This window comes from Podarcis raffonei, chromosome 10, assembly GCF_027172205.1.
Source record: "Podarcis raffonei isolate rPodRaf1 chromosome 10, rPodRaf1.pri, whole genome shotgun sequence".
Classification (NCBI taxonomy): domain Eukaryota; kingdom Metazoa; phylum Chordata; class Lepidosauria; order Squamata; family Lacertidae; genus Podarcis; species Podarcis raffonei.
The window spans coordinates 7,257,027-7,271,074 of NC_070611.1; the positions used below are offsets into that span (position 1 = coordinate 7,257,027).

The 14,048-nt window shown below is 44.7% G+C and overlaps 1 protein-coding gene across 1 annotated transcript in view; it reads left to right on the top strand.

The window, feature by feature from the left end:
* Positions 1 to 2,171: 2,171 nt before the first annotated feature.
* The window catches only part of LHFPL3 (LHFPL tetraspan subfamily member 3), a 258,014-nt gene continuing 246,137 nt past the window's right edge, over positions 2,172 to 14,048 (top strand). Inside the window, exon 1 of the mRNA XM_053406529.1 lies at positions 2,172 to 2,658. Within this exon, the coding sequence (XP_053262504.1) occupies positions 2,172 to 2,658 (487 nt within the window). The remainder of the gene's footprint in view (positions 2,659 to 14,048) is intronic.

The window sequence follows — 14,048 nt, forward strand, 5'->3', positions numbered from 1 at the left end:
TTTAATCATAGCAGATTTAACCGTCTCATCCTGAGTATTCCATTTCAACAGCAAATTATACATTTTTGACAAAGTCTTAGTTTTGGGTTCTAACAGTTCTGTTTCCAATTTAGATTTTTCCACCTGGAAGCCAACTTTCTTATCCAAACATTTTTGAAACAGTGTCTGAGGTTGGTAAGAGACAGATGGGGATGCACAAATTTGTGCTCTCTTGAATGGGGCAGCCCTCCCGTAAAAGAATCCAGGTTTCCTGCCCGGTGGTGTCCCTGGATCTTGCCTTGAGCATAGATGCTCCACTTGCAGCTGCAGCCCAGAGCACCATTGCTCAGCACAGGCTGGTGTGTCAGCTGTCTTCATTTCTGGAAAATGCTGATCTGTCCATGATGACACATGCCTTAGTCATCATCATACTTCGAATGATTGCAATGTTCTCTGTGTGGGGCTGCCTTTGAAGAGTGTCTGGAAACTTTAAACTGTCCCGGAATACAGCAGCCAGATTGTTGATCACAGCTCATTATTTGGATCACATGACTTCCATAATGAATCGGTTTCACTGGCTTCTGATTTGTTTCCAGACTGGGGTATCTGCCTTATGTCATAATATATTACGTGTGCATCAACATAAATACATAGAAAAGCCTCTGTCACCATCACTGGAAGTGTGCTTGGCTGAGACCTTATCTGTCACTGTGCTTAGGTTCACTTTACTTACGTATTTATTTTGGTATTTTTATACTATCGTTCTGGGCCAAAGGCCTTCTCAAGGTGTTTTCAGTGAAAATCATAAAATCAGTTTAAAAGAGTTAAAGCCGTTAAACTAACCAACACAGCACTGTGGCTAAAAGCAGCAGCACTTAAGCACCGACCTAATTCCAAGCAGTTTGCAGTTTGGAATAGTCAAGTCTTTAACTCACGATTGAAGGCAACCAGGGAGGGAGCCAGACATGCATTTGATGGGAGGATTTCCACAGTGATGGGGCCACGGCTGAAAAGGTCCTGTCTCTTGTGCCCACCACAAGTTCTCAAGAGCATGGCATCTGTACTGATTTCAGAGCATGTGTAGGTTCTGTAGGTTGTCCTTCAGATAACCAGTCTTAAATCTGAGTCTCCACAAATTCTGAATTATGGAGGGCGGCTAGACAGCAGAGGGTCCTTCCCCTGGGCAATTACCACTCCAAGGGGTATTACCACTTGGCACCACTTGAATGCTTTATTTTGTGCTACAGTTGTCGGTTGAAACCACACTCACAGGCTTCCCTCTGGGATTATCAACTTGTGCTCACCAACCCCAAAGTTCTGCGCTGTGCCATTAGATCATTGTGTTCCCACAGCCATCAGGATGGGCAAAACTTTTGTCCGGGTATCCAAATATGCTTCCTTTTTAAAAAAAATCTGCTGTGGTAAATCAACCCAATGTTCTTCTTTTAATGTGTTTTGACAGCCAATTTAGAACTTTCTCCTCCTAGGGCCATTCAGAAGGACCGGGTTTCTGCCCCCCCCCGTTTTAGCATGTCCCCCCCTCTTCTATTACCAGTGATTCAACAGGAGAAAGCATTGCCTGTTGAGCATTTGGCGCCTCACACAGGGTCAATTTTATAAGTGCAAAATTAAATGTTTTCGGTGCGAAATGTATTAGGGAAAAATTTGAAGGAGAAGGGGGGGGGGAACCACAGGCTGAAACCCACATATCCTCTCGCCCCCCCCCCCATATTAAATATATCCCTTTTCTCACTGGGCCCTCGACACGTGCCGTCCTCCTGTTGCTCCCGCAACAGAGGGAGACGCCGGAGACGAGGGAGGCAGACGGAGCCCCCCCCCCGCCCCGCCCGCGAGTGAGTGAGTGAGGGGCGCCTGATCGCTTCTCCCCCCCCCCCCCGGGCGCGGCTGCGCAGCAGCGAGGGAGGAAGCCGGGCTCTCCGGCGCCGCGACGGAGCTGCGCTAGGGGGAGTGTTCAGTGCACTTGCCGCGCGCGGCGGCGGCAGCAGCAGCAGCAGCACCGGCGGTAGCTCAGCGGCGGCGGCGGCGGCGGCGGCGGCTCGCTCCCTCGAATCCCAGCCAGAAGCGAGCCGGGCTCGGAGGGAGAAGGAGGAGCGCGCCTTGCTGGCGATGCCGCGGCGCCCGGGCGCGTGAAGCGGGGCTGGCGCGTCTGCCAGGGGCTCTTCTCGGCCACCATGCCCGGAGCGGCGGCGGGGGCGGGGGCGGCGGGGGCGGCTCCCGGGGCCGCCTCGTCGGCGGGGGTCTCGTCGGCCGGGGCTCTGCTGCCGCCCCAGGAGGCGGCCAAGCTGTACCACACCAACTACGTGCGGAACTCGCGCGCCATCGGGGTGCTGTGGGCCATCTTCACCATCTGCTTCGCCATCGTCAACGTGGTGTGCTTCTTCCAGCCCTACTGGATCGGCGACGGCGTGGAGACGCCTCAGGCGGGCTACTTCGGGCTCTTCCACTTCTGCACGGGCAGCGGCTTCTCCCGGGAACTCACGTGCCAGGGCAGCTTCACGGACTTCTCCAGCCTGCCCTCGGGAGCCTTCAAAGCCGCCTCCTTCTTCATCGGGCTCTCCATGGTGCTCATCATCTCCTGCATCGTCTGCTTCATCCTCTTCTTCTTCTGCAACACGGCCACCGTCTACAAGATCTGCGCCTGGATGCAGCTGACCTCCGGTGAGTCAGGGGTTAAGGGCGCACCGGGCGGGGAGGAAACTCGCGCGTCCCAGCCCCATCCGTGGGCCAGTTAGGTAACCTGCACGCGATCGTCTCACGCCCCCCCCCAACCTACCCCACCTCTGGTCCTCGAAATGTGCATTTAGGAAGGCAGGAACCCTCCTGCTCATCCCGAGCCTTGAGTCCTGCCGGGCTGGCACCACTGGCACCCCGCCGGACCAACCAGGCGGGCGGGATATAAGCAAGCGTCCCCCATGCACCCCAAGGGGCAAGGCAGCATCTGGAGATGCAAGACGCAAACCTGTGTGCATGGAAAGCTCTTCATTTTGTGGGTGACAAAAGTGTTAGGTAGCCTTTTTGCTCTGGCGGTGGGGAGAAAGCTGTATTCCAACGGGAGCGATGGCTTTTGCAGGTTAAATTCCCTTGCAGGGCTGGATAGTTAGTAGAAATAAACCTAGGTGCACTTAAAAGATGCGGAGGGATAACCTGGGGCAAAACGTTGCCCGCAAAGGGGTGGGTGTGTTGCATTCAAAGCAATGTGTCGGAAAAGGTTGTCACCCAGGAAAGAACTCTTGCATAGATTAGGGATGCTTGCTTGGGGTTTGAAACCGTCCCTAAGAGAGAAAATGCCACACCAGCAGCCCCAGTGCTAGCAATGACAATGTGGACTGACAGGTTACGTATATGCCTCTCTTTCTGGGGGAATTTGTACTGCACCAGGGTCTTGCATGTGGGGAAAAGACACAGGACCGCTGCTGTGCACCTTTCCAAAGGACTGAGTGGATGAGACCTTGCAAGAGCCACGTTTGAGCTCACAGTGACAAATCTGTCCTCTGGCAGAGGCTGGTACTTAAGGAAAGGTCACAAGGAAATGGTAATGAGAACCTTGGGGAATGCTTGAAAGAAATCCCACCAGACAGGCAAAGTTGCTCTGTTCTTGAGGTGCTTCTGGTATAGCTTTCCGTGGCACTTGCTGTGACAAATGAATGTTGCTTCTCAACATGGGTAAGGTCTTGTTATTCTGGTTGAGGGACAGCTGCGACTGTTTGGTTTCTCTGTATGATATTACAATAGGAGAAAGCCTCTGTAGTCCCCCCCCCCAAGAGCCATGCAGCCCAATCCTATAGATGTTTTATTTGTTAAACAAGTCACAGTGCTGCATAGCACCAGGTAAGTGCATAGGATTGCAGTCTACATCTGTAGCTTCCAAGTGACTCTTTGGAAAGCAAAGAGATGGCAGTTCAAAGCCCATGACATTAGTAGATTCCTTACGGTCTCCAACCTTTATTTATGTATGTATCATATATATTTGCATCCTGCAAGGAAAGAAAAACACATTGTTCCCTCCTTCCTTGTGTTATCCTCCCAACAGCCCTTTGAGGTAGGTTACGGGGTGACCAGTCCGAGGGCACCCAGTGAGGCTTCTGACCAGTTGAGAATATGAGCGTGCAACCAAGTCCAGCAACTCAACTGCTACGTCACACTGACTCTTGTTCAACCTTTCTGACCAAGGCTTAGCTTTGAAGTGACAAAAACAACTGTGTAGCTAACGTGACAAAAGAGGAAGCGCAGATAATGATGCACCACTTCAGCCTCTAAAACATAAAGCAAAATGCTGAGAATACCAAGACAAACCCTCTAACAGGGTATCCATTTATAGCTGATGAGGGAGGGTCTGGGTCTAGTTAATGAGGATATCGTCAGTATGAATCAGTTTGTGGCCAGGTCAGGCATGGCCAGTGTTTTATATATTTCTTACACTTATACTCTGCCTTTCCATTTTAAAAATGCTCACAGTGGCTAACAACATTCAAACATGTCCAGGGGGAAGGATCTGATTGGTTAACATTGTGGTGTAGATTGTAACCTGGGGTATAAATCTGCCCTTGGAAAGCACCTAAGAGGTTTGGGATTTATTTAAAAAAGAAAGGTATGGTGCAATGCATATAACTTGGTTATGTTCAAGTGCCAGTTATTTGAACCTCAAGAGGGGAGACAAATAAGCAAATGACAGAGATTTTTACGGAGGCATTTTGCCAGAAAGTGAAAGGAGGAATGGAGGTCCCAGGGCAAAGCAGACAATGATTTTTTATTTTATTTTAAATCAAATTTAAAAAGGGTGATTAATTTGTGTTTGGGGGTGGGATATAGTTATGTGAAAGCCAAGCAGGAATTCTTCTTGGGCTTCTTCCAGAGAGAACTGAAGGTGCATGTTCTTGCTGTAGGTGGTTGGAATCAGAGGGCAATGGCTCCAAACAATATGCTCTTGAGTTACCTATTGGAAGTTTCACTCAGGTGCTACATTTAGCCACGTAGTAGAGATTTCTACAGAGATGTGTGCTCTGTCGTTCAGAAATTAATTTGAATGGTGGTTACTGCCAGAGATTGTGATTTTGTATGGACTTCTGGTATATTTTCTAGGCACTATTGCTCTCCTGACCTTTCTCATTCAAGTCTAATCCCATTCAAAACGTCAGATTTAGTTAATTACATATTGGATTGCGATTAAATTATAGGATTAAAAAAGCATGTGCCTATTATGTACCTAGGTGAATCCGTATATTTAGTTCTGTTTGTATTTCTTTTGTGAGCTTCCCAGAAAATTTATGTTGTGGGGTGGCTATGTAAACTTAGGTATTACATTATAAGTATATTTTTATTTTGCGTTTGTAAAATGCTTCCAGTTATGTTTCACTGTTTACTTTTTGGGAAGATCTGAAAGGGTACTAATTAGTGTGTCTTTGCATTTCCTTAATTTGTAACCTGGACAAGGATTTCATGTTTTGGTGTGGGGTTTTTTTTTTAAAGTCCATAGTGGAATTGAGTGAGCATGTATATTTGTTGTGTATGGCATGTAATAGCAATGTGGCATTTGAATGTGAATGATTACTACACATTAATGTTTCTTGCACTTGCAAGTTTCCCAGGATACAGGTATCTTGATATTAACATTAGTGCTTACTGCAAATTGATACTTAAAGCAGGAGCACATCCTCCTTTATTCTTCGATGTCCTGCAGTGGGCTTGATGAAAAAACGAATGGGTTTCAATAAAGTGGTCCGGCTTGCAGAAGAATATTCTGGATTTTCAGACATGTTAGATTTAACTTAAATTCCACTTCTGATCAATGCCCACTGGGTCGTTAGTTCCATTGTATCATTTTGAATGCTAAATATGTAAGGTGATTTGTGCCTCACTTGTGTGAATCACATTTGATAAATGACTGCATGTTCATCAGGGCTGTTTTTCAGATTAAAGTAATACTAATGGTTCTGCAAGTCACTCCCTGCATATAAAACACAATGCAAATAAATAAATAAATACAAATTGCTACATTAGAGACGTATGTCTGTGAAAGGCTTTACTGAAGCCATTCTCAGGTGGTCATGGTATCATTAGATGTTAATAATTTGTTTCCACATAATGCTTATAATCTGCCAGTGAATCCAAGAGCACTGTTGTGAATTAACATTGCAAGCTGACGGTTAAATTTTCCAAATTAATTTTACTAAAACAGCGTGTCTTCCTCTTTATTGCATATTGTCTAGTGCTGATTACTTTTCACATAGCAGAAATGGATTTGGTATAAAAGGGCACAGTTGTTCTATACATATAATTAATATACATAGGAAGCCAACTTTACTTTACTGTTAACTTTATGACTGTAGAAATGAGCAATGCTGTTTTTTAAATAAAGTTGGCAATATTTTAATATTTATAAACTTTCCCTTTGAATTTGCACCAAAGTCCTCTGTATACATACGGTAGTTTGTATGCACTTTCCGCCCAACAAGGTTAAAGTTTCCAGAGCTGCAGAATAGACGTGTGTGGAGACAGATGGAAATTAAATGCTTTAAAAATAAAAACACCACTACACTGCTTCACTTTTTTTAAAAGGGTACATATTATTGTGGTCTTACTGGTTTACCTGTCAAGAATTCAGGGAGCAGCCTACTAGAGTAGCTTCACTTTAGTTGCAAGTTAATTTAACCCACCCCTTGAATGTTCCTAAGCACAGTACACCCCATAAACTACTGCTATCCTGTCAGTTTTTGGTAAGGAGAAGTGGGGTGGAGGAAAAAGGAATTAATGGCTTTGAAATTGTTAAGGAAACAATGATTTCAGTTCCTTATAATTAACGCTAATAATTTTTCCTGCAGGCTGTTCAGCTTTTTCAAAATATGGCTCTCTCAATGCACTCAGTGCCCTTGCAGTTTATATAGGTCCTTTCTCTACATGCTGTACACCCAAGATAACTATAAAAGGGCCTACTGATGTTAACTAATGCCTTTTGAATAATATATGTCCTGAAAATTAATTTGCAAACTCATTTTTTAAAGAGTAATGGGGAACTGTATGCTTTGCTTCTACAGAAGTCCAATAGTTTTTCTTAAGGGTTTTTCACTGGAAAGGAATAATTTGGTCATTGTGGCTTTGCTGAAATAGACTCATGGGCCAAATGGGAAAGCCTAGGGGGTCTGTTTAGGCTCTTGGGCTCGATGTTCCCCACCATGGACCTTAGACTATGTTTCTTAGATTTCTACTCAGATGAAGCAGCTAAATCCTTGGCTACTACGCTCCCAGAGAAAATTAAAGCAATGTATAATCTCAAAGAAGGTTTCTAATACAGCTTTCTAAAGTGTTAATTCAAGACTGCTAGATTAAATCCCAGAGAGGGAAATTATGGATTCTGTCTCTTGGCAAAACACAGGTTTGTCATCTTTATTGCTGACTCCATTCCTTCCACCCAGGAAAACTAATTACAGCTTGGCTTTGTTTTAATGTCTTGGATTGCTGGGGAAAATTCAAGTGTACAGTTGGCAAAGAGTGATGACTGAAATTTAAGTGAAATGTTGCCACAGTAAAGTTTCTGAAGCAGGTGGTTATTTTCATGGGGAAAATCAGTGCTTAAACTGAAATGGAAATGACATGATGTCTCTTTTTGGAAAACCTGTTGGCCAGTTTTGGATGGTCTCCTCCTCTCTTGTTTTGGCATCCCTTTGATAAAGCAAGTTATGCTCAATGGACCTGTTTTTTCTAGGCTTTTAAAACAGTGGCTTCATGCCTGGACTCCTCTGGTCAGCTAAATTGAGTCACAGAAGATTGCTTTTTTGGCAAACAACAGCTTCTCCCTTTTCAGAAATAAGATGATGGTGCTTTTCTAGGAACTGATGTGCTTTAGCAAACTAGTCCTGTTGTAAAGCCATGGCCTGCATAACTGCAGCCGACAATGACTACCTAACGGGCCACTTGATAGCAAAACATGGGTAATGATGGGACAAGTATTTTGTCTTCCTCTTGACAGTACTGGTGTAGTCCAAGGGTAGACCACAATAGTGTCCTCCAGGTGTTAATGGGCTACAGCTCCCACAAGCCCCAACCAGCATGGTCAGTGGTTAGAGATAATGGGAGCTGTAGCCCGACAGCACCATGATGGCTACCCCTGGTATAGTTGTAGCTGACCAAGACTGGTTCTGGCAGCAAGAGGGAGACAGCAGGAAAAGTAGGAAGGTACAGCCATGAAAGTTTGTTCGCTTCCCCCTTTCTTCAGCATTTGGCTAAGCATAAGTGCTTAGCTAAAGCTGGAAAGCCCTTCATTTGTCAGGATAGATTAAGCCCACGGGACACTAATTACTGCCTTAACACACTTTAAAGTGGACAGGGTAAGCCAAACTGAGAACTGAAAGGTCTCAGGGGTTTTTTGGTTGCTTGTTCATAAACGACACAGAGTATTGCATAGTTACCACGTCTCTCTGCAAGGTTTGCCTTTCTCTTTCAAAGCAGCATAATTACTCCGGTGTTAGGCTGCTATGGAAACTGTTTTGCAAATAATGGAGTTAAAGAGGCAGTTGTAATCATCTTGACTTGTTGAGGTGCGATTTGCTAATGGCTCTTTTAAGTTTTCATCTGCAAATACAGACAGTGGAGAAGGTCTAGGTTTGAGTGTACAGCTGTTGGTTAGGAGGAAGGAAAGCAGTGGCAGGCAGGCAGGTGAGTGGCCATTTACACTTACCTTTACTCTCTGCTACTTTCCCCCACTGGCTGCCCCCGCCCCCCGCAAAGGCTGTTGGAACCAATCATCCTGTTGAGGAGAAGCAGAAGAACTATCTTCTCTCAAGTCTCTCTGTCTCTCTCTGTGTGTGTGTTCTGTGTGTTAACCAAGATTTATGTCTTGGCTATCATTAATCGCCACATAATTGTCTCTGTCGACAGAGTGTTGGCAATAGATGATTAGTCCGCCATCTTTCCTCCTGGAAGTCTGATGTGTTGCCAGGGCTCTTTTTAAATCTGAGCTTTCTTCTATGGCAAGGTCCTTCTGTTCTAGGTGTCCTATGATGCCTCAACGATGAGACTTATTTGACACAAGCAGATTTCTGCTAGCCCAAGAAGGATGAGGCCCCAACCTGTGAGCTCAGCATCCAACTGCCTTGAAGCCACATTTCAGAAGGTGTTTTGACATTTGGGAGGTAGTCAAACATGGAAGTAAGAAATAGTGCCTGTCCTTCCTTCCTTCCTTCCTTCCTTCCTTTCCTTCCTTTCCTTCCTCCCTTCCTCCCATTTCCTTTGATGGTGTGTCCTTTTCAGATTATAAGCTTGAGGGCAGGAACTGCGGCTAGTGCAGAATGCAGCAACATGGCTTGTGGCTGTCTTTCAACAACACCCAGCGCTGGTGCTGCTGAAAAAACCTCCCTAGGCTCACAGTGGCCCATCCCTTCATGCCCCCAGTCTCCTTGAAAAGGAGAATACAGGGACAGTAGCCTAAAACCCCCAAAGGAATGTGAGAAGTAATTGCTGCATGTGTTGTGTTGCCATGCCTCATGTTTAGAAATGGGGCTGGCACAGATCTACCCACTTAGCTGTCCGGCAAGCCATGCGTTACTGGCAGGGCCATGAAGAGATGAAGGGCATAGGTGCCAGCCCCGTAACTATGCCCAGCACTTATGCAGCCACAAGGATGAAACCTGGAGAGGATTAGCCAGAGACCAGGCTTGGCATAGGTAAAGATTGTAGTGCCCAAACTTTAATACTCTCTGGCCTTAACGGAAGACCAGTATGGCACTCCCTCTTTTAAGAGAGCCAGTTACTCCCACAACATAGTTTTGTTGTTTGTCAACAAAGATAAACAACTTAGGATCAGGGTATCAGAGGGATCCCCTTATTCTTTGCAGCAAAGGATGGAATGAGAGAATTTGTACACAGGAGGGGAAGAGGGTTGGTGGGGGAGTGTCTGAGCATAAGGAGGGAAGCTCAGACTGGGGAAAACATCATCATCAACACCATCATCAACATCATCATCAACACCATCACCATCATCATAGTATCCTCAAGCCATAATTATTTGATCAAGAATGCTATGTCAGCACTGAACCTGTGTGGCATGTATAGCCAGGTGTACACACCTGTGTAGCCAGGTGTGTGTAGGCCCCTCTTCCAGCCTATGTCTTGGTTCACCTGCTGAACAAATTCTCTCCCATGCCAGATCAGTGTTACCTCATAGATATGAGCTACTGAAAATGGTTTGAAATTGCTAATGGTAACTAACAACTCTTATTTTAACCAGTAATGTAAATGCCTCAATTGCTCAATTACCTCTCATGTTACACTGATGTCTCCCTGACAAGAATAAATCTAGAGGGGGAGCAAAGAAAGCCTGCCAAGAAGCATCCCTTGAAGCCGTTTATATTCCACAACAAGAATTTCATTAATACTTTTATTTGCTTTTAGAAGCTATATTTTTTATGATTTGCTCTTGATAGATGAATTATTCACTTATTTATAAATTAGCGTAGTAGATTCATGGTTTTTGCATATAGAATGGGAACAGTCACCGTACACTAATGTGGATGTATGGTTAATCTAGAACACATGTTTGCCACCTGGTGCTTGACCTTTCTTCCTTGGAATCCAACAGGGATATTCATGATTGTGATCATATTGCTATCATTTCCTCTCATGGGCCCTTATGGTTTTTCTGGTCTGGTGTAGCAGCCATAACATTCTCTTCCCATTTAGGAAGTGCATTCTGGGTTTTTCCGCTCCATCTCCAGCAGGAATTAGATACTCTCTTTCATGGTTTTTTTTTTTTAAAGATATTTATTAAAATTTTCAATTTTATACAAACAAAAAACAAACAAACAAAAAATTTAAAAACACATATAGTTCACAATACTTAATTTTCAATGACATATTTCCCTGACCTCCTCATACCTCCCCTTCTTGTAGTCCAATTCAAATTATTTGTTCAGCAAATCCTTATCTCAAAGCATTACAGCTTATAAAAACACCTTATTTTCTATCCAACATCTTAGGTTATTATAACCTTAAATTTTTACTTATAAAAAACCATTTTTTCATATTCCTTTATACCATTACAGCTAAAAACCACTTAATTTCAATCCAACATCATTCAACATTCCTTAATTTTACAATATTTCTGTAAATAGTCCTTAATTTTTTTCCAATCTTCTTCTGCCGACTCTTCTCCCTGGTCACAGATTCTGCCATCTTTCATGGTTTGTTTTAACCACAGCACAGAATTATTTCTATACTGGTGCCAGCTAGGATTGGTTGATTGTTTAATTTCTACACTGTTTACTATACAGGCAACTCCCGATTTAGACACATTTAAATGACACACAGTTGTGCTCTGAATCCGGAAGTACTGTAGTTCCAAAATGTCATGAGGTGCAGAATGGGCTTATGCATACTCGCCTGTTATGGGCCAGGAGGTCCGGAACGGAACCTCCATTCAAAATGAGGATTGACTGTATTCAAAATATCTCTCAGTGTCGTTCAGCAAACAGAAGCAGCAACAGATAACTTAGAATCGTAGAATCTTAGAGTTGGAAGGGACCCAAGAGTCATCTAGTCTAACCCCCTACAATGCTGAACAGCTCTTACTGTCAGAAAGTTTTTTCTGAATGTTTAGTTAGAATCTCCTTTCTTGTAACTTAAAGCCATTGTTTTGAGTCCTACCCTCCAGAGCAGGAGAAAACAATCATGCTCCGTCCTCCATGTGACAGCCCTTAATATATTTGAAGATGGCTATCACATTCGCGGGATCACATTCATCCAGTGCTTTACCAGCACTTTACTCCAGGTGGAGTACAGGGTCAGGTTTAAGGTGCTGGTTTTGACATTTAAAGCCCTTTGCAGCCTGGGACCCACATACCTACGGGACCACCTCTCCTGGAATGTCCCAGAGAGGACCTTAAGGTCCACAAATGACAACATTTTGGAGGTCCCAAGTCACAAGGTGGTTAGATTGGTCTCAACTAGGGCCAGGGCCTTTTCAGTACTGGCCCCAACTTGGTGGAAGTTGTCACAAGAGACTAGAGCCCTGCAGGACTTGGCATCTTTCCGCAGGGCCTGCAAGACAGAGCTGTTCCTCCTGGTCTTTGGTTTGGACTCAGTCTGACCCTTATGTTTCCCTCCCCTTAGGCTTTTGAGCTATCGGCTACTTTTAAAATGAGGCTGCATTTTAAATTGCATTTTAACCTGTATTTTAAATTGGTTTTATTCCCTATTATGTTTTTACTGTATTTTCACTAGTGTTACCCACCCTGAGCCCAGCTCTGGCCGGGGATGGCGGGGTATAAATAAAATTTATTATTATTATCAGTCTCCTCTTTTCCAGGCTAATCATACCCAGCTCCATCAAGTGTTCCTCGTAAGGCTTGGTTTCCAGACCCTTGATCATCTTGGTTAATTTCCTCTGCCCACGTTCCTGCTTGTCAACATCCTTCTTAAATTGTGGTGCCCAGAACTGGACACAGTATTCCAGGTGCGGTTTGGAGGAAACAGCAGCAACAACAAAACAGTTGCATCTAAAAATGTTATATTAATACAAAGTTACTAATATACGAATCAATATTAATTCATTTTCCTTTTGTTACACCCTCCCCCTCCCCCTCTGGGTTCCCAACTGGGGTCCAAACAAACACTCGGCTCACCCACAAAAGTCTCACAACAAGGAAAGTTCTAGAAACAGCAGACATCACCCTAGTCTCTCACACTAGTCTTGCTTTTCATGGGAAGGCCCGGGGTGGATGGTACTTCCTGAGGCTGCCCACAGCTGTGTCCCATTTAGCTGCTCTCTTCGCACCCAGTTCCAGGTACAGCAGGTATGTTAATTCATAGAATCATAGAATCATAGAGTTGGAAGAGACCACAAGGACCATCGAGTCCAACCCCCTGCCAAGCAGGAAACACCATCAGAGCACTCCTGACATATGGTTGTCAAGCCTCTGCTTAAAGACCTCCAAAGAAGGAGACTCCACCACACTCCTTGGCAGCAAATTCCACTGTCAAACAGCTCTTACTGTCAGGAAGTTCTTCCTAATGTTTAGGTGGAATCTTCTTTCTTGTAGTTTGGATCCATTGCTCCGTGTCCGCTTCTCTGGAGCAGCAGAAAACAACCTTTCTCCCTCCTCTATGTGACATCCTTTTATATATTTGAACATGGCTATCATATCACCCCTTAACCTCCTCTTCTCCAGGCTAAACATGCCCAGCTCCCTTAGCCGTTCCTCATAAGGCATCGTTTCCAGGCCTTTGACCATTTTGGTTGCCCTCCTCTGGACACGTTCCAGTTTCTCAGTGTCCTTCTTGAACTGTGGTGCCCAGAACTGGACACAGTACTCCAGGTGAGGTATGACCAGAGCAGAATACAGTGGAACTATTACTTCCCTTGATCTAGATGCTATAATTTTAATTTTAATTTAATTTAATTTTCTTAGGGAGTCCAAAGGATGGGGAAAGGGCCCCCTCCACCACTCTCAGTTCCTTCTCCCCCCTCTGTCCTGTCCTCCCCTACTGGTGCTGGGCCGCATCTGCCCTCCCTCGCTTTGGCCTCGATGGGCAGCTCCTACAGCAGCCTTGCCCTATAACCAGGGCTTAGAAACCCATCTCAAATCTTGGATTCCCCGTTTTTAAGGCCTTGCTGGTTGGCATTAACCAGGCCAATGCTAAATGGGGTGAAATCAAACTACCGAAGAAACAGGGGGGAAGCAGAATGGAGAAGAAATATACAAACCACTGAAACTCCCTATTTCCTAACCTCTTAGTTAAGTACTACCTAGATGTGGTTTTGCGGTGGTGTGTTTGCTGCTGGCTGTAGTGTGAAACATCTGTAAGCATTGTTACCACTCTTTCCCCCCCTCTCAACAGGTTCTCTGCCATTAATAGTGGTGTGATAAATTCAATAAGTACAGCTTTTTCCAGCGTTGAGTTAACCGTTATGGGGAAAACTGCTGTTGCCTTTTTCTTTTTAAAGCTTTTAACGGTACAGATCCTTTATCAAGCAAACCCATAATTCTAAGAACTGATAGAGCAACACACCTAACTTTGAAAGTGATTTCGGTGGCACGTATTACAGTGCCAACCTCATC